This window comes from Capricornis sumatraensis, chromosome 19 (genome assembly GCF_032405125.1).
Source record: "Capricornis sumatraensis isolate serow.1 chromosome 19, serow.2, whole genome shotgun sequence".
Lineage (NCBI taxonomy): Eukaryota > Metazoa > Chordata > Mammalia > Artiodactyla > Bovidae > Capricornis > Capricornis sumatraensis.
Window position 1 is genome coordinate 32833416 of NC_091087.1, and position 25840 is coordinate 32859255.

The 25840-nt window shown below is 46.8% G+C and overlaps 1 protein-coding gene across 1 annotated transcript; it reads left to right on the forward strand.

Annotated features, from left to right (window-relative positions):
- The first annotated feature begins 771 nt into the window (after window positions 1–771).
- Window positions 772–11461, forward strand: TMED3 (transmembrane p24 trafficking protein 3). Its single transcript, XM_068991249.1, has 3 exons — window positions 772–1040; window positions 3133–3381; window positions 10636–11461. Exons 1-3 carry the CDS (start codon window positions 870–872, stop codon window positions 10870–10872), a joined length of 657 nt encoding a protein of 218 aa, XP_068847350.1. The 5' UTR covers window positions 772–869; the 3' UTR covers window positions 10873–11461.
- Window positions 11462–25840: the final 14379 nt, after the last annotated feature.

Consider the following 25840-nt stretch of genomic DNA (forward strand, 5'->3'; position numbering starts at 1 on the left):
GGGCTTTTGAGAAGTCAAAAGGAAGGAAAACAATGATTGCTTTGTCCCAGAAGAACCTTCCACTTATCCTGACAACCAAAGCGAACCTGAAACCCCTGAGCGAGAGACTTGTATTCCCAGCTTCACGAAGCTTCGTGAAGCTTTGAGTATGAGCATGCCTGTCGGTTTTTCCCGGAGTAGACGTAATTGTGGGGTTTCTACTTACTCTCACCATCCATCTCCTGACCCACGGCATACTTTTTCACCTTGGGAAGGGGGTGGGAATGAAAAAGAGGGGTGTTAATTGGATTCTCAGAGTTTCCATCTCTTCTTTCATCTAGCCTTCCTAACTACTGTGTTATAGCAAGTTTGGGCACACCCATTGGTAGACCAGGGGACTTTCTCCAGAACCAGTCAAAAACAGAGTGTACCCTGTAAAACCTCACGGGCTTCGTGCTCCTGCAGCCAGACAGTATGGACTGCGTGGACCTGGGCCGACTTCGGGAAACACTCAACCCTGCGGGACCCAGAGGGTGCAGAAACATCCCTGTTGGGGATGCAAGCACAGTGCGCTTTGGGGAGATGCGCGCTGGCGGTGGAGGCCTCGCCTCCCCTTCGCTGAGACGCTCCAGCAGGAAAGCGGGGCGGGGCAGCGAAGGGGGAGTGTCCCCTTCCCCAGCCCAGCCAGCGCGCAGGCGCAGCGATGCTCCCTGGCCTGCGTCCCGGGCCCACCCCCGAGCACGCGTCTGCTCTCTGAACCGCGGGCCCGGAAGCGCGGCGCCAGCTCGCGCCACGTCTGAGCTGCACCTTGTCCGGGTCCCGCAGCTGCCGCCCCGCCCGTGCGGAGCGCACGCCCGAGCCGCGGCCTGCGGGACTGGACCGGGAGCATCATGGGTGGCGTGGTCCCGCGCTCCGCCTCTGCGCTGCCGCTGCTGCTACTGCTGCTGCTCCAGGCGGAGCGGCCGCGGGGCGCCGAGCTCACCTTCGAGCTGCCGGACAACGCCAAGCAGTGCTTCCACGAGGAGGTGGAGCAGGGCGTGAAGTTCTCCCTAGACTACCAGGTGAGACCGGCGCCTCCTCTCTCTCCGGCTTCCAGGGCTTCAGGGGTCACTCGTGCGCCCCCGGCTGTAGTAGCTGGAATTAGCCAAAGAGGCTGCAGAGGGAGGCGGGAATGACCAGAGACGGGCCGACTAGCCAGGGAGGTAGCACCGCAGGTGCATGCCCAGGAGGGGGATGCCCGGGCGGCTCCGGCTTCCCGGGGAGTTGATCTGAATGACCTGAGAGCGCGTTGACTCTACAGAACGCCATCCATGGCACCAGCCTCTCTGTCCCAACGTTTTTTGGACAACTTTTGTCCCCGCCTGTACTGGAAAATGGCAGCGAGAGGAAATGGGTTCGTGGTTTTATTTTTCCCCCTTCTCTCCATCGTTTGAAGTCATAGTTAGGGGGAGGGAGGGTGCTTTGGAAAGGAGTCCATGCAGGCTTTGAGCCTGGCAGTGTTTACAAGGAGTGGTGGTGTGGCTACTGCCATATGGCTCAGAAAAGCTCCAAGCTCCTGCACTCTTGGCTGGTGTGAGAGTTCTCATGGCTCGCTGTTGGGGTGTAGCGGGGGAGGGGGAGGCGGTAGGGAGCAGGTAGGTCTTGAGTGAGAGAGCTGCAGATTTGAGTTTAGGCAATCCTGCCCAGATATCCAGACAGGCGTCTGATCGTGGACACATACTGGCAGGCATTACAGAAGGGAAGTGGCACGAGCAGCAAAAGGGAGGGTAGGCAGTTTGATGGGCCGTCTCTGACCAAAACCACTAAAAGAGGCTGTGCATGGGGACAGCATCATGTGTCCTGGCCTCTGAGTCATTCATCTGGTTACTTTCACATTTGTGGACAGTGTGCAAACTGCAGCTGGGTAAACAGGGGTCACCCAGACACAGTCGTCAAAAAAAATGATCCTTGTGGGACTTCCCTGGCGGTCCAGTGGTTAAGAATCTGCCTTGCAGTGTAGGGGACATGGGTTCAATCCCTGGTCAGGAAAGTAAGATCCTGCATGCTGCAGAACAACTAATCCTATGTGCCACAACGAAAGATCCTGTGGGATGCAATGAAGACACAATGCAGTGCAATAAATAAATACATGAATAAGTATTTGAAAACAGATTGTTGTGAGGCTGGAGGGGCCTGAGAGGTCATCAGGTCCATGCTAGGTCAGAAACCGCTGTTATGGGCTCAGCATAAGTCTGTACATGTCCAGCATTAGGAATCTCACTGATCACAAAGCAATTTCTTCCATCTGTACAAAAGGAAATATTAACACCTGGAAGCAGATGGAGGCCTTTGACCGTGTTCTTTGATGGACCTTAGTTCTAGTCAGTGGCCATCCCTGTGATTCTGCCCTTAGAAAATCTTATCTTTCCTGTGGTGCAGTTTAAACTAATGACTCCCCTGGTAGTCACTGATTCTGTGAAGGCTTCAATCTGTATTTGCCTTCCTCTTGCATTTCATCTGCAATAATATAAACCTCCAGAGCCTCAGTTTCCTCTTGTGTAAAGTGGGGAGAATTAAGCTCTTTGCACCCTTTTTTTCAAGATTTTTTTTTTTTTTTTTGATGTGGACCATTTTTAAAGTCTGTTGAATTTGTTACAGTGTTGCTTCTGTTTTGTGTTTTGGTTGTTTGGCTGTTAGGCATGTGGTATCTTAGCTCCCTCACCATGGATGGAACCTGCACTCCCTGCACTGGAAAGCAAAGTCTTTTAAAAAAAAACTTTTTATTTTGTGTTAGAGTATAGCCTGTTAACAATGTTGTGGAGGTTTCAGGTGAACAGTGAAGGGACTCAGCTATACATATACCACTGGACCACCAGGGAAATCCCATGGCTCTTTGCACTCTTGCAGAGCAAAACTTTTGGAGTGAATCAGACATGGATCCAAGTCTTAGCCTTGTTACTTTCACGCTGTGTGATGTGAACAGTTCACTTCAATTCTCTCAGCCTCAGACTCCTCTGTGAACTGGGGAGTGTCATGGCACCTGCTTTAGAAGGTTGTAAAGACTAAAGGAAAACACTGTTCGTGCCATCTAATCACAGTGGCCGGTTGGCTTTTGGTAAGTGGTGGTTGCCCCCTGGTGAAAAACGGCCCGTGGATCTCTTTTATGGTTGTCAGGTCATCACTGGAGGCCACTACGATGTCGACTGCTTTGTGAAAGACCCCCTGGGGAACACCATCTACAGTGAAACCAAGAAACAGTATGACAGCTTCACGCACAAGGCCGAGGTCAAGGGCGTGTATCAGTTTTGCTTCAGTAATGAGTTTTCCACCTTCTCTCACAAAACCGTCTACTTTGATTTTCAAGTGGGCGACGAGCCTCCCATTCTCCCAGACATGGGGAACAGAGTCACAGCTCTCACCCAGGTGAGTGGACGTCGGCACCAACAGTCTGAGATGAACCGCCTCCCCCCGCCCCCGGCCTGTTCCTCCTTGTCTGTCCTGGTCTTGACTGATGAACAGTCACCAGCCACCCACCTCCCAGTTTGAAGTTGCAGTATTTGCTCTGCCCGTGTTCACATCTAGCCCTAGAAGACCTTATGCTTCTTCTTTCTGGTTCCCCTTCTGGTCTTCCTCTCCATTCTTTAACTGTGTTCCTGCAGTACTTTCTTCTGATATTCCCACGTTCCCATTTAGTCTGACACAGCACCGCCCTCAAAGCACACACAATACGTGCCTCTCTGCTCCTTCAGTGCATCTGCATCAGAAAGACAAAATCCTGCTTTCTATGGTGTATCAGTTAAGGTAACACAAGTCAACCTCAAATATCAATAGCTTAATACAATGGGAATTTTGATTCTCACTCAATAATCTGGAGAGTGGGGGTTGGGGTGGAGGACTCTCCTCCATGGAGTGACTTGGGAAACCAGGCTCCTTTTTGGTCATCTTTCCACTGTCCCTTAGGGCTTCAGAGTCCTCTGTTTCTTGCCACCAAAAATTGGAGAGAATGAGAAAGCCCTGCCTGCTTCTTAAAAACCCTGGCTCAGAAGTGACACCATTACCCCTGCTCATATCTCATTGTTGAGAAATAGTCGTGTGGACAGTCTGGGTGGATGGAAGGAGGGCTGGCACATACATTCCTGTTAGGCAGTTGATCCCTAGTGACAGCTCCACATCCTGACAGAGAAATGGTGACACTTTTGGAGGACACATAGTCATCTGTGTCACCCGTGGCTCACGGTTAACTATAATTCAACCTCAGCCTCCTCCATCAGAACAGCTTCCTGCTGTTCAAGCTCCTCCCTCCCAGACACAGACTCAGGCTGGAACTGTTGTGTTATTTACCCATGGGCCCTCAGCGCCCTGGTGCATGGAGTGTCGCACAGAATAGGAGCTCACCAAATATTTGTCAAGCGACTGAGTGGCAGGACCCAGGAAAGCCCCCAAGATGGGAATGACCATATGTTGCCGCACCTATCCCAGAACCAAAGTCAGAGCATCTGAGTCTCTGGTGAGACCAGGTCACCTTCTGGGCTGCCCTCCAAAGTGACCACAGGCTCCGTTCCTCTGTGGCTTTGATGATGGGTTTATTCTCTGAGCAGCTGGAGGTTAGTACTGCACTGTGCAGTCAGTAAACACTGCCTACTTAGGGCTACTGACATATTAATGTTAAAATTCGCTTCCTTGTTTGCTCTGTAACAACACATCTGTCTAGTGCTCAGTAGTCCCAAGTGGCTGGTGCCCATGCGTGGAGAGTTCTGCTGGGCATCATTGTATTTGAACTAGGCAACGTGAGTGCTGATAGACAGTCCAGCCCAGGATGTGTCTTTATGTGTAAGAGCTTTCACAACCTGTCCTCTCAAGAGTTCTGTTGGTCGTTGGTGAAATAGCTTCTGTGCTGAAGATTTTGTAAGTTTCCAGGAGCTGTGGGTGTGCTCAGTTGCTCAGTCGTGTCCGACTCTTTGCCACCACATGGACTGTAGCCCACTAGGCTCTGTCCATGGGATTCTCCAGGGAAGAATACTGGAGCAGGTTGCCAATTCTTCCTCCAGGGAATCTTTCCAACCCAGGATCAAACCCACGGCTCCTCCTTTGACTGCATTGGCAGGTAGATTCTTCATCACTGTCGCCACATGAGCTGAGAGATTTGCCCCTTGACACAGTGGAAAAGAAACCAGTAGAGAAAAGGCTTTGTGGGTTAGTGCAGTTGTTGTTCAGTTGCTCAGTCGTGTCTGACTCTTTGCAACCCCATAGACTGCATATGCCAGGCTTCCCTGTCCTTCACCGTCTCCTGGAGTCTGCTCAAACCCACGTCCATTGAGTCAGTGGTGCATCCAACCATCTCATCTCATCTCATCATCTGTCACCCCCTTCTCCTGCCCTCAGTCTTTCCCAGCATCAGGGTCTTTTTGTGAGTTGGCTCTTTGCATCAGGTGGCCAAAGGATTGGAGCTTCAGCTTTAGCGTTAGTCCTTCCAGTGAATATTCAGGGTTGATTTCCTTTAGGATTGACTGAGCACAGGCTGTCCAAGGGACTCTCAAGAGTCTTCTCCAGCATCACAATTCGAAAGCATCAGTTCTTCAGCGCTCAGCCTTCTTTATGATCCAACTCTCACATCCATACATCACTATTGGAAGAACCATAGCTTTGACTGTATGGCCCTTTAGTCAGTAGAGAATAGGCTTTGTGGTTTAGGGCAGTAGAGACATTCTTTCCTGGAGCCTCAGAGTTGCGTTGCAGGAGAGATTGTACTTGCTGCTTCTGCATCTGGGGACCTCATCCTTACTTCTGCCCAGATGCAGAAGAGACATTTCCTTCTGCTTCTGAACCTCTGTCCCCCCTCCCTGATTGAGTGGGCTTCTATCTGTGTCTGCCTCCGACAAAGCTCATTTGCCAATGCTGGGCATATGCTCCATCTGCACTTGTGCCCGGAGGATGCTGTGATCAGAGCTGTGTCTTTTCTTTTTAATAATTCTGTTTATTTATTTATTTTTGGTTGTGCTGCGTCTTACTTGCTGCTCAGTCTTTTCTCTGGTTGCGGCAAGCAGGAGGTTACTCTCTAGGTGCGCTACACAAGCTTCTCAATGCAATGGCTTCTCTTGTTGCAGAACATGGGCTCTAGGGCAAGTGGGCTTCAGTAGTTGCAGCTCCCGGGCTCTAGAGTACAAGCTTAATAGTTGTGGTGCACAGGCTTAGTTTGCCCCGTGGCATGTGGGATCTTCCCAGACTAGGGATTGAACCCACATCTCCTGCATTGGCAGGCGGCCTCTTTACCACTAAGCCACAAGGGAAGTCCCAGAGATGTGATTTAAGGGTGAGGGTTCTCAGGGAAGGGACCAGTTGACTCTTCCAGGAGGTTTGGGAAAGTCTTCGCAGGGAGAGTCTTAGCTGACAAGCGACAGTGTGAATGCTTGTCCAGGAGCATGTCTGGCATGGGAGGACGGAGGGCCTCCCAGGTGGCAAGAACAGCAGATGCAGGTATTCAGGGCATCACTTTCTTCCTGGGCCCTGATCTTAACTTTGCTCTTACTTTGCTTGGCACAGATCCCGTCTCTGCCTGCAGCTGTCATGTCTCTTCCCATGAGGCTTCGTCTAGGTCAGCACTGCGCCAGAGGCCGTGTGCTGTGGCACTAGTATCAGCCTTGGGGAAAGAACAGGATCCAGAGTGACCGAGTCCCAGGCAGGAGGGACTGTCTTCACCCTGAGTTCCAGAACGACCAGGCTTCTAGCAGAGGACACGGGCCAGGGTTCCTGCTGAGGGAGGCCAGGCTTGAAGCGCTTCCAGCATCCCAAGAGTCTGGGCAGGTCCTAGGGGAGGCTGGAGGCTTCTGACAGAGGTCCAATGTCTGGGGCTGCCTCAGTGTTGGTCAAGGGAAGATTAAAGTTTTCCTGACTCTACTCTGAGGCCAGCTCACATGACACTGCCTCTGAGTTCTTCAAGAATTTAAAGAACCAAGTACAGTAAGTCTCCTATGTACGAACAAGTTTTCTTCCGAGAATGCATTCATAAGTCCAGTTTGTTCCTAAGTCCAACAAAGTATCCAACTAACACAATCATCTATATAGGCTTATAATACTCTTCACACAAATAATACATAACAAACAAAAAATAAAGGAAACATTTTTAATCTTATAGTACAGTACCTTGAAAAGTACAGGAGCACAGTACAACAGGTGGCACACAGGGGCTGGCATCGAGTCAACAAGCAGGAAGAGTCACTGACTGGAGGAGGGAGTGGAGGTGGGAGATGGTAGAGATGCAGGGTCGTCAGCAGTAGGAGGTGGAGGGCAAGCTGCACTGTCACGCCTGACCGTGATGGCATGCTCATTTGCACCTTTGAAAGTCTGCATCTTGAAGGATCGTACATAGGGAACTTGCTTTTATCCGTGGAGGCCCTGAAGAGGTGAGGCTGAGTGAATTTCCTGACAGTTACAGAGTGAAGACCTGGGCGCCAGCAGGTGGTGGAGATAAGATGGGAGTGGGCATGGGATGCAGGAAAGGGATAGTCCTAGGGGCAGAAGGATTGGTCAATGTCTCCAGAGACCACCTGTCAGGATGGAGCAGTGCCCACCATCCCCGTGAGGCTCCAGGACACTGGGAACTAGCAGGGTTGGAGGTCTCAGCAGGGTGAAAGTCACGCTCTGGGAGAGCTGGGGACCCCTGGCCCTGGGCAAACAGAGCTGTTTGCAAAAAAAAGGGCCTCTGCTGGCTTCCTGCTGGGCAGGAAGCAGGCTGGCCAGGCTGCCTAACTGAAACTGTGGAAACAAGCGGAATTGGTGTCTTAGGCAAACGGCAACGGCAGGTCCCTGAGAATGGAGGAATGATGTTTCTCCGGTAAGGGCTGCTCCCAGTGTCTGTGGATCTTGGTGTCATGTTGCTGTTGGTCTCTGGGGCCCCATGCTAAGTTTCGAAGGGGTTTGCTGGTTCCAGACGCCAGGAAGACTGTAGAACACCACCTCTTGCTCTGTTAACTCTGAGGACTGACCTCCTTCCCATCACTGATCGGGTCTGAGGTTGTTCCTGTGAAGGTCTCAGGCCCTCTTCAGAGACTCACGGTGCTGGTCTCTGGCCGGTGACATGCGAGCCAAGCCTCTGAAGTGATGTCTTCCTCGGCAATGTGGCATGTCCCCTGCCCGGGGTGTCTGCACCTGTGATTTCTGAGTCCTCCTCGGTCTCTCTTCCTCCCTGCCAACCCTGACCTCACTCCTTCTCCAGTGACTCTGGACTCTGGGAGGAGGGTGGAGGTATCAACCTGTACTGCTGAATGCTCAGGCCAGGCCCAGGGGTCCCAGGAGCACCCAGTTCAAGTGAATGAAATGTATACCTTGAGTTTCTGAATGAGTGTGCGATGGAGGTAAACACAGGATGGAATTCCAGCCTGGAGAGCCAAGGAGCCCTTCCCTTGTATTTAAAAAGCAAAGTATGGATTTATACATGTTGAACGTGTGTGTGCATATATGTACACATGCATATGCATGCATATACACACGGCCATTCAGATGCAGGTATACATATATATGTTTATCTCTGTCCATCCCGCTGATTTCATCCCACTGATTTTTAGAGACCTGTTACAAAGTCTCTAAATGGCTCCCAGATCCACTCGTCTTAAAAAAAAATTATTTCTTCGACTGCGCTGGTTCTTAGTTACAGCAAATATGATCTTTAGTTTCAGCCTGTGGGATCTAGTTCCCTGACCAGGGATAGAATCCAGGACCCCTGCATTGTAAGCGCAAAGTCTTAACCACTGGACCACCAGGGAAGCCCTAGTTTCTAGCTTCTTACATTGAACTTTATGGACAGTTCACCTTTCCAGTATGGGAAGCAGTTCTCTGTCGGGTGCTTATGAAATTCTGTAGCACAGGAACCCATTGTCCATAGAGTTTTCTAGGTTTTGAATGTTTTAGAGGTTGCCAGTGAGTAAGGACATGTTCTTTCAAAGGCATAATGTGTTAGTTTTCCATTGCTGAGTCAGTATTTACTACAAATGGTTGAAATTAATAACCGTTTATTATCTCACAGTTCTAGAGGCTTTGCTCAAGTTCTCAGGGCTGAAATCAAGATCCTGGTGGGGTCAGGCTGTCCGCTGGAGGCTCTGGGGCGTCTCACACTCACTCAGGTGCTTGGTGGAATTGAGTTCCTTGCAGTTGGTGGTCATGCTCTTTGCTCTTAGGGTTCTTTCTCTGCTCCTTGCATGTGACCTTCTCCATCTTCAGAGCCAGCAGCAGTGTGCTGAATCCCCTCCTGTGTCCATCTCTCTAACTTCTCCTTCAGCTGTCAGCTCGAGAAAGCTCCCTGTTTTGAGGGGCTCTCAGGCTTCCTGGACAGTCTCAGGTGTGACATATAGTTGTCATAGTCACAGCTCATTGTATTCACAGCTTCCTGGGGTTAGAGCAGGGACCTTGGTAGTGGTGGTGGGGACATAGTCAAAGTTCTGCCTGCTCTACATGGTAGTTTAGCAAGTAAAGGAAGTTGTGAAGTAGCACGTGTTACATGTGAGTATACGCATGTGTATGTGCTGACAGGCACACGTGTCTGTGTCTTTGCCCTTGTTTGTATGTGGGTATGGGTCTATGTACATGAGAAGCGTACGTTTTCATGTATTTGTATGTATGCCTAGAAGTGTAGGCAGCAGTTTTGTAATAGAATGAGCAGTAGATTCAGAAATAAAGTGAAGGTGTCAGTCTCTCAATCACGTCCGACTTTTGCCACTCCATGGCCTGTAGCCCGCCAGGCTCCTCTGTCCAAAGCAAGAATACTGGAGTGGGTAGCCATTCCCTTCTTCAGGGGATCTTCCTGACCCAGGAACTGAACCTTAGTCTTCTGCACTGCAGGCAGATTCTTTACCATCTGAGCTGCCAGGGTAGATTCAGAGTCTAGTGCAGTTGGAATTTACATCATGCCCTGCCATTAATTTGCTGTGTGACCTTGGGCAAGTCACGTAGCCTCTCTAAGACTCAATTTCCTCTTTAGTATATGCAGTAAGCAATCAGTCAGCCCTCTGTAGCACTGGGGGTAATGATCCTTGCCTGTCAGGGATATGGTAAGTGTTAAATAAGAGCTCAGGAAAAAAAAGGAACACAGGACAGTGTTTGAAAGCATAGTCTCAGGACTCGAACAGTTGAGTTTTTATTTATTTGCCTGCACCAGATCTTAGCTGTGGCATGTGGGACCTAGTTCCCCGACCAGGGATTCAGCCCAGGTCCTCTGCATTGGGAGCAGCCCTGACAGTTGAGTTCATATCTGGCTTCCCTGGTGGTTCAGGTGATAAAGAATCTGCCTACAATGCGAAAGACCCAGGTTCGATCCTTGGGTTGCGAAGATCACCAGGAGAAGAAAATGGCAACCCACTCCAGTATTCTTGCCTGGAGAATCCCATGGAGAGAGAACCCTGGAGGGCTTCAGACCATGGGTCGCAAAGAGTCGGACATGACGGAGATGCGACTAACACTTTCACACTTCTGCCATCTCCTAGCTCTGTGACTCTGGACAAGCTACCTGACCTTTCTGAACCTCAGTTAGGCTTATTATGAATAAAACTGTGTCAGACCCTTAGTGCAGACACATCGTTAGCACTCAGTAGTACCTAGGATGTTGATGACAGAGTTTGCTTTGTGTGTGCCAGTTTCCATTCTTCTTTTCTGAGGGTCAGCAGCGACCTCTTTGCTCTTCCTGCCCAGATGGAGTCCGCCTGTGTGACCATCCATGAGGCTCTGAAGACGGTGATCGACTCGCAGAAGCATTACCGACTCCGGGAGGCACAGGACCGGGCCCGCGCAGAAGACCTCAACAGCCGAGTCTCTTACTGGTCCATCGGCGAGACCATCGCCCTGTTTGTGGTTAGCTTCAGCCAGGTGCTACTGCTGAAAAGCTTCTTCACAGAGAAGCGGCCCATCGGCAGGACGGTCCACTCCTAGTTGGGGTGCTCTGCTCCCAAGCCCTTGGCACCCTGGGACAGAGCAGCCCCCTTGGGCCTCAGGCTCCTGTGGGCTGGTGGGTGTACCCCAGGGTGGATGCCCTGTCACCTCACCTTCTAATCAGATGCTTGGTCCTTGTCCTCCAGCAGCTGGAGCTCATAGAGCCCAGTTAGCAGGAGGCATCGAGCTGCCTTATATGTGCAACAGTGAACGCAGAAAGGGTCTGACCAGGCAGGGACTGACTGGCTACTGTTGGGGGCAGGCAGGCCGCCATCCAGTGGCCTGGCCAGCAGAAGGAATCCCAAGTGCCCCAGCCTCCAGGGCACAGCTCAGGGTTCTCTCTCCTTGCTCCGTGATGCACAACCCATTTGGCTTCTGTGTCCTCTCCCCTGTGGAGAAGACTGGACCCTGAGTCTGGGCTTCCCTCCCTTGAGCTCTCTGTACCTGTGGAAACCAGGCCCTGAAGCGGCTTTGCAGAAACCCCACCCCCGGGGAGCCCTGGAATCGGCCCTGGAAGCAAGAACAGGATGGTAGCTGGGTGCCTTGGCTGGTTGTGTATCTCCTTGGAGGTGGGACTCCGGCTAATAAAATCTGAGTGTGAGCACCATAGAGACTTGCGTCTTTCTTTCTTTTTTTTTAAATTAATTTTTTTAGGTGGTGGTGTTCAGTTATTAAGTCATCTCTGACTCTTTATGACCTCATGAACTGTAGCCTGCCTCTGTTCCCACTATCTCCTGGAGTTTGCTCAAACTCATATCCATTGAGTCAGTGATGCCATCCAAACATCTCATCCTCTGCCTCACCCTTCTCCTTTTGCCCTCAGTCTTTGCCACCAGTGCCTTTGCCCAGCATCAGGGTATGTTTTTAGGTGTAATACTTTATTATTTTTAATTGGAGGATAATTGTTTTACAGTGTTGTATTGGTTTCTGCTGTACAACGATGTGAATCCGCTGTAAAGTGTACATATATCCCGACCTTCTTGGACCTCCCTTCCCCCTCACCCCACCCCTCTGGGTGATCACAGAGCCCGGAACTGAGCTCCTTGTCTGCACAGCAGCTTCCCATCAGCTGTCTGTTTAACCCATGGCGGCGTATGTGCGTCAGTGCTACTCTCCCAGTCTGTCCCATCCTCTCCTTTCCCCGCTGTGTCCACAAGTCTCTAAGTCTGCTTCTCTGTTCCTGCCCTGCAGACAGGTTCACCTGTACCATTTTTCTAGATTCCATATGTGTTAATGTATGTGTTAATATACAATACTTGCTTTTCTCTTTCTGGCTTCACTCTGTGTAACAGGCTTTAAGGTCATTTTTTAAATTCGTTTTTTATTGGTGTGTAATTGCTTTACAGCATTGTGTCAGTTCCTCCTGTGCAGTGAAGTGACTCAGTTGTGCATGTACATATAGCTACTCTTTGTGTCCCTAAAGGAGCTCACAGCTTAGTGGGGATCACTGGCAGGCATAGAAATAATCAGAGTGTGACAGAGCAAGTTATGGTTCAGAGATGGGTCTGTGTAGACGTTTGTGGAGGGGGCAGTAAGTTACTCTCCTCTCAGCTGAATGAAAACAGTGAAGTAGGGAGCTGGTGACTTTGTGGTCTCAGACTAGTGGTTACTCTGAATGACTGAGTCATCATTTCATTTAAATATAGGGGCTCAGAACAGACAATGCCAAGACTGAGCAGTACTGAGTGGCTGTCTCAGGGTCATGGCCACAGCAGCCACAGTGGCCTCCTTAAAATGTAAGTCGGATCCTTCACTTCTGGTCAGAACCTTCCCCGTGTTGTGCATGTTGCTCTCAGTTCACGGCTAAGTCCCCACCGTGGTGGTGAAGTCCTGAAGCACCTGGTGCCTCAGCCTCTGGCCCTGGAAGCCCCTACCCTATGCCATCCACTGTCTGCTTTCAAGTCCTGGCTTGCTATTCCCATCACACCAGGCCATGCCCCTACCCCAGGACCTTTGTACAGGCTGTTGCCTCTACAAGAACACCCTCTCCCTGCTACCTGCATGAGCTCCTCCTGACCAGTGTCATGTTAGCTGTGAGGTCTCCCCTAATGACTTTTTCTAACATGGCATCATCTCGCCTCGCCCTGGCTGTTCACGCCTGTCTTGGCTTTACTTCTCTGTATGTCATGTATCGCCACCCACAGATATGTTTACTTGTCTGCTTATTGTCATGCTTACCTCATAAAGATGGAAACTCCAAGAAGGCAGGGCCTTTGTTTACTGCTGTATTCCTAGTGTGTAGAATAATGCCTGATAGATGCTAAGCTCTTAATATCTGTTAGTTGTTAGATGAACAGTCTTTCCCATTCAGCTCAGTCAGTTCAGTTCAGTTCAGTCGCTTAGTCGTGTCCAACTCTTTGCGACCCCATGAATTGCAGCACGCTAGGCCTCCCTGTCCATCACCAACTCCCGGAGTTCACTCAGACTCACGTCCATCGAGTCAGTGATGCCATCCAGCCATCTCATCCTCTGTCGTCCCCTTTTCCTCCTGCCACCAATCCCTCCCAGCATCACAGTCTTTTCCAATGAGTCAACTTTCCTCATGAGGTAGCCAAAGTTCTGTTCAGCTTTAGCATCATTCCTTCCAAAGAAATCCCAGGGCTGATCTCCTTCAGAATGGACTGGTTGGATCTCCTTGCAGTCCAAGGGACTCTCAAGAGTCTTCTCCAACACCACAGTTCAAAAGCATCAATTCTTTGGCTCTCAGCTTTCTTCACAGCCCAACTCTCACATCCATACATGACTACTGGAAAAACCATAGCCTTGACTAGATGGAACTTTGTTGGCAATGTAATGTCTCTGCTTTTGAATATGCTGTCTAGGTTGGTCATAACTTTCCTTCCAAGGAGTAAGTGTCTTTTCATTTCATGGCTGCAGTCACCATCTGTGGTGATTTTGGAGCCCCCCAAAATGAAGTCTGACACTGTTTCCCCATCTATTTGCCATAAAGTGATGGGACCGGATGCCATGATCTTCATTTTCTGAATGTTGAGCTTTAAGCCAACTTTTTCACTCTCATCTTTCACATTCCTCAAGAGGCTCTTTAGTTCCTCTTCATTTTCTGCCGTAAGGGTGGTGTCATCTGCACATCTGAGGTTGTTGATAGTTCTCCCGGCAGTCTTGATTCTCGCTTGTGCTTCTTCCAGCCCAGCGTTTCTCATGATGTACTCTGCATATAAGTTAAATAAGCAGGGTGACAATATACAGCCTTGACATACTCCTTTTCCTATTTGGAACCAGTCTGTTGTTCCATGCCCAGTTCTACCTGTTGCTTCCTGACCTGCATATAGGTTTCTCAAGAGGCAGGTCAGGTGGTCTGATATTCCCATCTCTCTCAGAGTTTTCCACAGTTTACTGTGATCCACACAGTCAAAGGTTTTGGCATAGTCAATAAAGCAGAAATAGATGTTTAAATGCATACTGATCAAATATCTAAATAGTAGGTCTTGAGGGCAGATATCATGTCTTTCATTAAAAAAAAAAAAAAACCCACAAATCTGAAATCCTAAGCTGTTTTAAGTGTTAATAGTGCCTGCAAAATCACATGGATGGAGGAGCCTGGTAGGCTGCAGTTCATGGGGTCCTGAAGAGTCAGACATGACTGAGCGACTTTGCTTTCACTTTTCACTTTCATGCATTGGAGAAGGAAATGGCAACCCACTCCAGTATTCTTGCCTGGTGAATCCCAGGGACGGGGGAGCCTGGTGGGCTGCCGTCTATGGGGTTGCACAGAGTTGGACACGACTGAAGCGACTTAGCAGTAGCAGTGCCCTGTAGGGAACAAAATAAACAGTCTGCCTAGAAAGAAGCTCTGTAAGCCTTACTTAGCTTGATTGAAAGATAAATCCTACTTAAACGTGTTCATAGAGTTTTGATGGTATTTCTTCTCTCTTAAAGTTAAGTACCAAGTAAACATAAGAGATTTTTTATGAAGTATGTTTGGAGTATTCATTGTTGGGTAGTTGCTCAGTCATGTCTAACTCTCTGTGACCCCATGGACTGTAGGCTGCCAGGCTCCTCTGTCCATGGGATTCTCTAGGCAAGAATACTTGAGTGGGTTGCCATTTCCTCCTCCAGGAGATCTTCCTGACCCAGGGATCAAACCTGTGTCTCCTGCACTGACAGGTGGATTCTTTACCACTGAACCGCCAGGGACTTTCCCCATGTTTGGAGTATAGTGATAAACAGTGTAACACATCCTTATGTTCCACTACCTGGATTAACCAATATAATGTGACCGGTTCCTCTTAGAAGCTCCCTGGTGCTCTGTGCCCACCTCTCCTGCATTTTGCCTTGAGGATTCCATGCTCCCCACCCGCCCTTTAACATGATTTCAGTGGCAGCAGCCAGGCCACAGGTGCTTTGTGTAGGGCACGATCAGGGCAGATCGGAGGCCCTGCCTCAGGATGCGGAGTGGTGGTTGACCAGCTGCCCTAGGGCATCTCCTCTTCTCTGTCCTCCCCTCCTAAGACCTCTGGGTGATAGATTAGAAACTAAGGCTGCTCTCATCCCCAGACTGTTCTTTCTGAGATTTTAAAGTAAACATTGAGGGCTTCTCTGCAGGTCCAGTGGTTAAGAATCTGCCTGCCAATACAGAGGACACAGGTTCCGTCTCTGGTCCAGGAAGATCCCTGTGCTGTGGGACAACTAAGCCCATGCTCCACAACAGGAGAAGCTACCACAATGAAACGCCCATGCACCGCAACTAGAGAGTAGCTGCCCCCATTTGCCGTAACGCTGAAAGCTCGCATTCAGCAACAAAGACCCAGTGCGGTCAAAAATAAATTTAAAATAAATCAATAAAATAAATTGAACAGTAGATAAGCTGCCAAGTATTGGGTTGGCCAAAAATTCGTTTGGGTTTTTCCATAAGGTGTTTTGAAAACTCAAAAAAGCTTTTTGGCCAACCCAGTATCAGATAATGAGGGTTACTCATTGTGACACTCCATCCTGGGGAATATCCTTCCCCCAATACCTCCTTAACTTCTCTAGGGAGACACCAGCCAGAGCCTGGTCTTTAGCACTTGCTCATAAAACATCCCAGACCCCAGCAGAACATGCTTATCCAGGCGGAAACGACCATACTCCCAAGATGAACAAAGAAGAAACACAACCCCCTGAGCACCATCCAAACTACTGTTTGAAATTGTTGGAACATGTGAAGCCAAATTTTTTTTTTACACATTTTTTTCTGATTATACTTTTTTCTGTTTTATTTTTAATTAGAGGATAATTACAATATTGTGATGGTTTCTGCCATACATCAACATGAATCAGCCATAAGTATACATATGTCCCCTCCCTCTTGAACCTCCCTCCTCCCTCCTACCCCATCCCACCCCTCTAGGTTGTCACAGAGCTCCATTTTAAGTAACATAGTAAATATACTCTAAAAGAGAAAGTGTTAGTCACTCAGTCTTATCCAACTCTTTGCGACCCCATGGACTGTAGCCTGTTGGGCTCCTCAGTCCATAGGATTCTCCAGGCAAGAATATTGGAGTTGGTTGCCATTTCCTCCTCCCAGAGATCTTCCCAATGAAGAGGAAAAGTTAAAATTTTACATAACCTGCTTCTCCTTCTACCTCTGTAACTCAGCTTGCCCCTTGCAACGTCTAGATCACGTAGGTCACATAGTCTCAAAAGGTGGGGATTTGCAATACTAGGAACTAAATTTTATCTCACTCACCCTTGTCCTGCTTTTTGCAATTGCCCAGCCCCTGCAAACCTGCTTAATCATGCCTGCCCAGGTCAGGCATCCCCCTCCCCATTTTGACCACTGTTCCTGCGAGCATGAAGCCCCTTAGTTTAAACCAGCCTGTTAACAGCTAGTGTTGCCCACTTACAGTCTGTCTATAAAAATTCTGTAATCCCTTTGTTCGGGGCTCAGAGCTTGGACTGTTAACTCCTCTGGGCCCGCTGGCGTAATAAACCTGAGTTCTCCAACTCTCTGAGTGTGTGCTTGTTTTCTCGAGTACTGGTTTCTGCAACGCTAACCCAGGAATCTAACCCAGGTCTCCTGTACTGCAGGCAGACTCTACTGTCTGATCCACCAAGGAAGCAACCTAAAAGAGAAAATGTTGGTAATGTTCAGCTGCAACATGAAGTTGTAATAAAGAACAAATGGAAATGTTACAGATGAGAAATAAAAAAGTAGAAATGAAGGCCACCCTCAGAGAGGACAAAAGCATGGAATAGAGGTGATGTATATGAAAACCCTCCTAGAAGGCAAAAAGAAGGGGGGAAAAGAGCTAAGAGATATGAAAAGTAAAAATGGTAGGAGATGGATAAGACGTGAACCTGAAGCAGAAAATATATACTAGAAGAAATAATAAAAATATGTTTATTAGAATTAAAGAAAGATGAAAGATCTCAGAGCAAAAGGCTCATGGAGTGACATGACAAACAGGGTTGAGAACCAAGAAGGTGAACCCCCACATGGACATGGACGTGTAAGAATTGCAAAGGCAAAGAGGAGATTCTAAATGCCTCCAGAGAGAAAGAACAACTCCTCCATCAATCAGAGTGAAATTAGATTTCACAATAGCAACACTGCATACAAGAAGAAGATAAGGTCCTATTTTAAAAATAGAAAAGGCAAGAACAAAAAACCCCTGAATTCAGACACTGATGTCTAACCAAATTGTAAACATGAAATTCCACTGAAGATCTCAGGCACGTGGGCTGCAGCAGAGAAGAGAACTAAACCTCAGAGACAGCTGTAACATGTGTGAGAACTGATGTTAATTCTTGTTTAAAAATCTAGGGCAAGGACTTCCCTGGTGGTCCAGTGGTTAAGGCTCTGCACTTTCACTGCCAAAAGCCAATCTATAGCCAGAGAAAAGAGGAAAGAAAATACACACATGCCAACCAAGTACTGCCAGAGTCCAGCTCCAGCAGCCAGGGAATCAGCCTGAAGGGGTGAGCGGTGTTGGCGGGGGATGATGCAGCCTCTGACTCAAAGTACGGGACTACATGTTTATTTCAAGGTTTAGGTTCTCTTTTATACTTTGACAAAAGCATTAGGTCAGAGGTTTGACATTTTCAGTCCCCCCCACCCACCCAGATTTATTGTCTCCAGAAATCATTGTTGCCCTACAAACAGAGTTCCTGCTTCAGCGATTCTCTCAGAATCGGGTTTACTATCTATTATCTACTTCTTCTTATGTGTCCTTGTGATCACATTGTAACTGATGCTTATGTCTGGGCTGCACACCACATTCCTCAGTTTATTTCTTATCTTTCTAAATCCTGTTTGCCCCTAGCATCCTAAGCTCACTATCTCCTAAAAAGGCTTTTAGCTATTCTTAATTATTCCTAAACCCTAAGTTCAGCAAGAGTAAGTGAAAGCACAGGCAGCTGTGACTGGCACACCAAGTGCAGCCAAAAGGAGCTACCCCGCGTCTGAGGCCAGGGGCAGCGGCCCTGAGGAGCAACCCCACGCCCGAGGCCAGGGGCTACGGCTGGGAGGAGCAACCCCACGTCCAAGGAGTGGTGGCTGCGTGGGCCCAGGAGGGCCTAGAGGAGCTATCCCACGTTGAAGGTCAGGAATGGTGGCAGTAAGGAGATACCCCTCATTCAAGGTAAGGAGCAGCAGCTGTGCTTTGCTGGAGTAGCTGTGAAGAGATACCCCACGCCCAAGTTAAGAGAAACCCAAGTAAGATGGTAGGTGTTGTAAGAGGGCATCAGAGGGCAGACACACTGAAACCATACTCACAGAAAACTAGTCAATCTAATCACACTAGGACCACAGCCTTGTCTAACTCAATGAAACTAAGCCATGCCCACAGAGCAACCCAAGACGGGCAGGTCATGGTGGAGAGGTCTGACAGAATGTGGTCCACTGGAGAAGGGAATGGCAAACCACTTCAGTATTCTTGCCTTGAGAACCTCATGAACAGTATGAAAAGGCAAAATGATAGGATATTGAAAGAGGAACTACCCAGGTCAGTAGGTGCCCAATGTGCTACTGGAGATCAGTGGAAAAATAACTCCAGAAAGAATGAAGGGATAGAGCCAAAGCAAAAACAATACCCAGCTGTGGATGTGACTGGTGATAGAAGCAAGGTCCGATGCTGTAAAGAGCAATATTGCATAGGAACCTGGAATGTCAGGTCCATGAATCAAGGCAAATTAGAAGTGGTCAAACAAGAGATGGCAAGAGTGAACGTCAACATTCTAGGAATCAGCGAACTAAAATGGACTGGAATGGGTGAATTTAACTCAGATGACTATTATATCTACTACTGTGGGCAGGAATCCCTCAGAAGAAATGGAGTAGCCATCATGGTCAACAAAAGAGTCCGAAATGCAGTACTTGGATGCAATCTCAAAAATGACCGAATGATCTCTGTTCGTTTCCAAGGCAAACCATTCAATATCATGGTAATCCAAGTCTATGCCCCAACCAGTAACACTGAAGAAGCTGAAGCTGAACTGTTCTCTGAAGACCTACAAGACCTTTTAGAACTAACACCCAAAAAAGATGTCCTTTTCATTATAGGGGACTGGAATGCAAAAGTAGAAAGTCAAGAAACACCTGGAGTAACAGGCAAATTTGGCCTTGGAATGTGGAATGAAGCAGGGCAAAGACTAATAGAGTTTTTCCAAGAAAATGCACTGGTCATAGCAAATACCCTCTTCCAACAACACAAGAGAAGACTCTACACATGGACATCACCAGATGGTCAATACCGAAATCAGATTGATTATATTCTATGCAGCCAAAGATGGAGAAGCGCTATACAGTCAACAAAAACAAGACCAGAAGCTGACTGTGGCTGAGATCATGAACTCCTTATTACCAAATTCAGGCTTAAATTGAAGAAAATAGGGAAAACCGCTAGACCATTCAGGTATGACCTAAATCAAATCCCTTATGACTACACAGTGGAAGTGAGAAATAGATTTAAGGGCCTAGATCTGATAGATAGAGTGCCTGATGAACTATGGAATGAGGTTCTTAACACTGTACAGGAGACAGGGATCAAGACCATCCCCATGGAAAAGAAATGCAAAAAAGCAAAATGGCTGTCTGGAGAGGCCTTACAAATAGCTGTGAAAAGAAGAGAAGCAAAAAGCAAAGGAGAAAAGGAAAGATATAAGCATCTGAATGCAGAGTTCCAGAGTATAGCAAGAAGAGCTAAGAAAGCCTTCATCAGTGATCAATGCAAAGAAATAGAGGAAAAGAACAGAATGGGAAAGACTAGAGATCTCTTCAAGAAAATTAGAGATACCAAGGGAACATTTCATGCAAAGATGGGCTCAATAAAGGACAGAAATGGTCTGGACCTAACAGAAGCAGAAGATATTAAGAAGAGGTGGCAAGAATATACAGAAGAACTGTACAAAAAAGATCTTCACGACCTGGATAATCACGATGGTGTGATCACTCATCTAGAGCCAGACATCCTGGAATGTGAAGTCAAGTGGGCCTTGGAAAGCATCACTACGAACAAAGCTAATGGAGGTGATGGAATTCCAGTTGAGCTATTTCAAATCCTGAAAGATGATGCTGTGAAAGTGCTGCACTCAATGTGCCAGCAAATTTGGAAAACTCAGCAGTGGCCACAGGACTGGAAAAGGTCAGTTTTCATTCCAATCCCAAAGAAAGGCAATGCCAAAGAATGCTCAAACTATTGCACAATGCACTCATCTCACATGCTAGTAAAGCTCAAAATCCTCCAAGCCAGGCTTCAGCAATATGTGAACCGTGAACTTTCTGATGTTCAAGCTGGTTTTAGAAAAGGCAGAGGAACCAGAGATCAAATTGCCAACATCCGCTGGATCATGGGAAAAGCAAGACAGTTCCAGAAAAACATCTATTTCTGCTTTATTGACTATGCCAAAACCTTTGACTGTGTGGATCACAATAAACTGTGGAAAACTCTGAGAGAGATGGGAATACCAGACCACCTGACCTGCCTCTTGAGAAATCTGTATGCAGGTCAGGGAGCAACAGGTAGAACTGGACATGGAACAACAGACTGGTTCCAAATAGGAAAAGGAGTACGTCAAGGCTGTCTATTGTCACCCTGCTTATTTAACTTCTATGCAGAGTACATCATGAGAAACGCTGGACTGGAAGAAACACAAGCTGGAATCAAGATTGTTGGGAGAAATATCAATAACCTCAGATATGCAGATGACACCACCCTTATGGCAGAAAGTGAAGAAGAACTAAAAAGCCTCTTGGTGAAAGTGAAAGAGGAGAGTGAAAAAGTTGGCTTAAAGCTCAACATTCAGAAAACGAAGATCATGGCATCTGGTCCCATCACCTCATGGGAAATAGATGGGGAAACAGTGTCAGACTTCATTTTGCGGGGCTCCAAAATCACCACAGATGGTGACTGCAGCCATGAAATTAAAAGACGCTTACTCCTTGGAAGGAAAGTTATGACCAACCTAGATAGTATATTCAAAAGCAGAGACATTACTTTGCCGACTAAGGTCCGTCTAGTCAAGGCTATTCTTTTTCCAGTAGTCATGTATGGATGTGAGAGTTGGACTGTGAAGAAGGCTGAGCGCTGAAGAATTGATGCTTTTGAACTGTGGTATTGGAGAAGGCTCTTGAGAGTCCCTTGGACTGCAAGGAGATCCAACCAGTCCATTCTGAAGGAGATCAGCCCTGGGTGTTCTTTGGAAAGAATGATGCTAAAGCTGAAACTTCAGTACTACGGCCAACTCATGTGACGAGTTGACTCATTGGAAAAGACTCTGATGCTGGGAGGGATTGTGGGCAGGAGGAGAAGGGGACGACAGAGGATGAGATGGCTGGATGGTATCACTGACTCAATGGACATTAGTCTGAGTGAACTCCGGGAGTTGGTGATGGACAGGGAGGCCTGGTGTGCTGCGATTCATTGGGTCGCAAAGAGTCAGACACGACTGAGCGACTGAACTGAACTGAACTGAAGCTCAGCAAACTTCTTTTGCCATAAACATTCCCCTCACAAACAGGTCTCAGATAACAATCCTTTCCATGGCCTCAAGCTGTGGCCTACACGCTCATCCTGGAACATTCTTTGTAAAAATCCTTGAACAAATGTCAGTGGTTAACTTTATGGATTATTTTCTGGGTACAACTGCAGAAGGCTTTGTGCTTTCTCATGCTCCTCTCAAGAACAATAAGCACCTTAACATTCTTTCCAGCCAACTCAACTGAAGAAAGGAAGAAACAAGTCAGAATCACAAAAGCTAACCCTTTCATCCCGGGACCGTGCCTGCGAGATGAGGACAGGGGGTTGGGGCCGTGCCTCCATTCTGTCAGTAATGCCTAATGAGGCTCCCGACAAAGTACTACCATTTTGAACAAGGTGGGAAAAGTTTAAAATGCAGGCAGAGAGACAGAAGAACATGAGGATGGTAAGTTTAAGAAATCAATAGACAAGTAGATAAGAGTTTGGACCTTAAGTTAAAAGCAAGCAGCCACCATAAAAACAAAATTGGAAAAAATAATTTTGGAGTCAGTGAAAGAAAATTTGATCTATCTGAGGAAAAATGGAAAGGAGGCAGAAAAAAAATAGCATAGTAAGTGAAAATAGGAAAAAAGAAAGAAGTACCTTTGTATATTTCTAATGAAAGAATGATTATAATAAATGTAGTTAATTAAATGGAAAACTGTGATTAGATAAAAAATATAATATCCAATAATATGTTTTGAGACATGCATTAAAAGACACAGGAATGTTAAAAATAAAACAGTGAAGACTTGCCAGGAAAACAACTAAATAAATTGAGGTAATTATCTCAGTATGTAACGGAACAGAATTGAAACCAATTATTGTAAGAATGATTTTTATTGTAAGAATGATTTTTATTGTAAGAATACAGGTAGAACCTGCCTGACCAAACTCACAACCGAGTGCAGCCTAACACAGCTGAATGATTGTTCCTGGAACAAAGTTTGAGGAGAAGCTGTTTTTCCAGCTCTTGCGGCAGGAGCAGGCTGTAGTTAGAACCTCCTGGATGTGTGTGCTCAGTCGCTAAGTTGTGTCCAACTCTTAGCGACCCCATGGACAGTAGCCCACCAGGCTCCTCTGTCCATGGGATCATCTAGGCAAGCATATTGGAGTGGGTTGCCATTCCCTTCTCCAAGGATCTTCCTAACGCAGGCATTGAAACTGTCCCCATGTTTGGGCTTTTCTTAAAGAAGGAATATTATATTGGATGGTCCAGCTCAGAATGGTGGCACCTCAGAGCCATGTGGAGTGGCAGGGGTGACTCCTACTCTCTTGCCCATCTCAATGTGGTTAGGGAGGGGGTTGGAGGGGAAGCTTGTCAGACAGATGGACAGGATATATGACAAGTGGATGAGGGGTATGGGAGACAGTCAGCTTTGTGATCCTGATGACACCAGATCTTACCCACAACAGGCCTGTGGCTGGCGGGGTATTGCTAAAAACTGCTGTCTGCTTGATCACCTTGAAGGCTGCTGAGCAGAAGCCTGTTCCCAGCATGTGCCCAAGAAAACCGATGGAAAAGCTTTTGGAGATGCCTTGCTCCAAGCTCCCCACTGTCCCGAATCTTGCAAATCAGTGACGTGGATGACAAAAGGAGGGGCAACAAACAGGACCAGAAATAACAGCACAGTAAAAAAAAAAAAAAAAGGAAAGAAATAACAGCACAGTAACAATTAGAAGGAAATGGCAACCCACTCCAGTGTTCTTGCCTGGAGAATCCCAGGGACAGGGGAGCCTGGTGGGCTGCCATCTCTGGGGTCACACAGAGTCGGACACGACTGAAGTGACTTAGCAGCAGCAGCAACAATTAGAAGAGTGCATTTCAGGAGAATTACTCCAGGAAGCAGAACAATGCAAACATAGTTTCCCCCAATTCTTTATTTTTTTTGTTGTTAGTAATTTTTAAATTAATTTTTATTGGAGTGTAGTTCCTTTTCAATGTTGTGCTATTTTCTGCTGTACAGTAAAATGAATCCACCATATATACACATATGTCTCCTCCCTTTGGACTTTCTTCCCATTCAGGTCACCACAGAGCCTGAAGGAGAGTTCCTTGTGGTATACAATACGTTCTCATTACTTACCTATTTTATACGTAGTATCAATAGTGTATATTACAAATCTGTACATTTGTTCTCTACACCTGCCTCTCTATTTCTGTTTTGCAAATAAGTAATCTATATCATTTTTCTAGATTCCATACATATACTTTAATATTTTTCTCTTTCTGACTTACTTCCCTCTAATTTTTTTATAAAAAGGCACTAAGACTTCAGAAAAAGATTACAAAGAATTATAGAAGAGGTCATGATACAGCAGAAGAGATGAAAAAGAATTGTCAAATCTCAGGGAAGATGTGGAAGAAGAAAAAAAATGTTATGAAATGACTGTCAATTTGAAGATGCCAAAAAGAGAACAGATACAACTGAAATCACAGGTAGGTACACTAAAGAAAGGCTTGGGAAAACTATCCAAATAAAATGGAAAAAGAACAAAGAACCCGAAGTTATCAGGGAAAAGCGGAGAGATTTTTACAACAAAGGATATCCGTCGTGCTGATAACTGGTGCTCCTGAAGAAGAAAACAGAACCCCCGCAACAAATCTAAAGACATAAAAAAGAGAAACCTTTAATAAAAAATAAAAGAAGACCCAAATCCTCAGTTTTAAAGGGTACCTTGCAGTTCAGGAAAGATTGAAGCAGAATAGCCAACACAGACATATTCTAGTGAAGCTACTGAGTTTAAAAAAAAGAAAGAAGAAGAAGTCATCAGCATCTATGTTACATTAAAAACAAAGACAAAAAAGCAAGTTATCTCCAAGAAGAAATCATGTGATCTCCAACTTTTCTATGACATATACTGTGAGAAAGACACAGCAAAGCAGTGTCTCTACGGAACTTAGGTAAAGAGAGTGCAGACCAAAGAAGAGCTTGTCATTCAAATACAAAGGCAGGAGGTGACCACTCTAAAGCTGGAAGGAACTCAGGGGTCAGAGCACTCATGAACCATTACTGAACACAGTTAAGTCCCCTACATATGAATTCCAAGTTTCAAACTTCCGAAGATGTGAACAGTTGAATCTAGCAAGGAACCAGAACGCATGCCATCAGCCTCAGGCACGAGTGGCATCTCAGCTTGTCCTCCACCTCCTATAGCTGGCGACCCCTCAGCTCTACCGTCTCCCACCTCTTCTCCCCCCTCCAGTCAATAACTCTTCTTGCCTGTTCACTCGACGCCAGCCCGGTGTGCCTGCTGTTGTACTGTACTAGTGTATTTCTCAAGGTGCTGTACTGTAAGATTAAAAATGTTTTATTTGTGTGTTTGTATTATTTGTGTGAAAAGTATTATAAATATAGCCGGTTGTGTTAGTTGAGTACCTAGGATAACTTTGTTGGACTGAGGAACAAATTGGACTTACAGACATGCTCTCAGAATGGAACTCGTTCGTGTGTAGGGGGGTTACTCTAAGCTACCTCCTGAAAGACCTCTAGAGAGCAAGGAAAGAGAGAAGCCATCATATTAATTAAAAAGGCAGAAGTATTTCATCCACTAAGGTATACGCCTGAGATGAACCACTATGGGAAATCTAGCTAGAATAAATTTCATAAACTCTAATGATTTAAAAATAACAATACAATAAATGAGGAAGATAGAAGAAAGTGTAAGTTCTAATGTCTAATTGTCTTCTGGGCTCTTCTTAAAAGAGAAGTCTCCAGTATATATGACAAAACATTAGCATTTGTTAATTCTGGGTGGCACATATGCGGATGTGTGTTGTATTACCTTTTGCACTTTTTGGTATTAAAATTTTCAAGAGCAAAGTAAATACAAGGATGGCAATAGTACTTACTTCACTTCTTAAGACTGTTGTAAGGTTTCAATGAGTATTTGTGAACGTTCTTTGCAAAATGAAAAGCTCTGGACAAACAGGTTTTATAGCTAATCTGGTCAGTTTGCTGTTGATTCTGTTAACTTCCATTTCAAAAGTCCACGTGATCTGACAGCTTCCG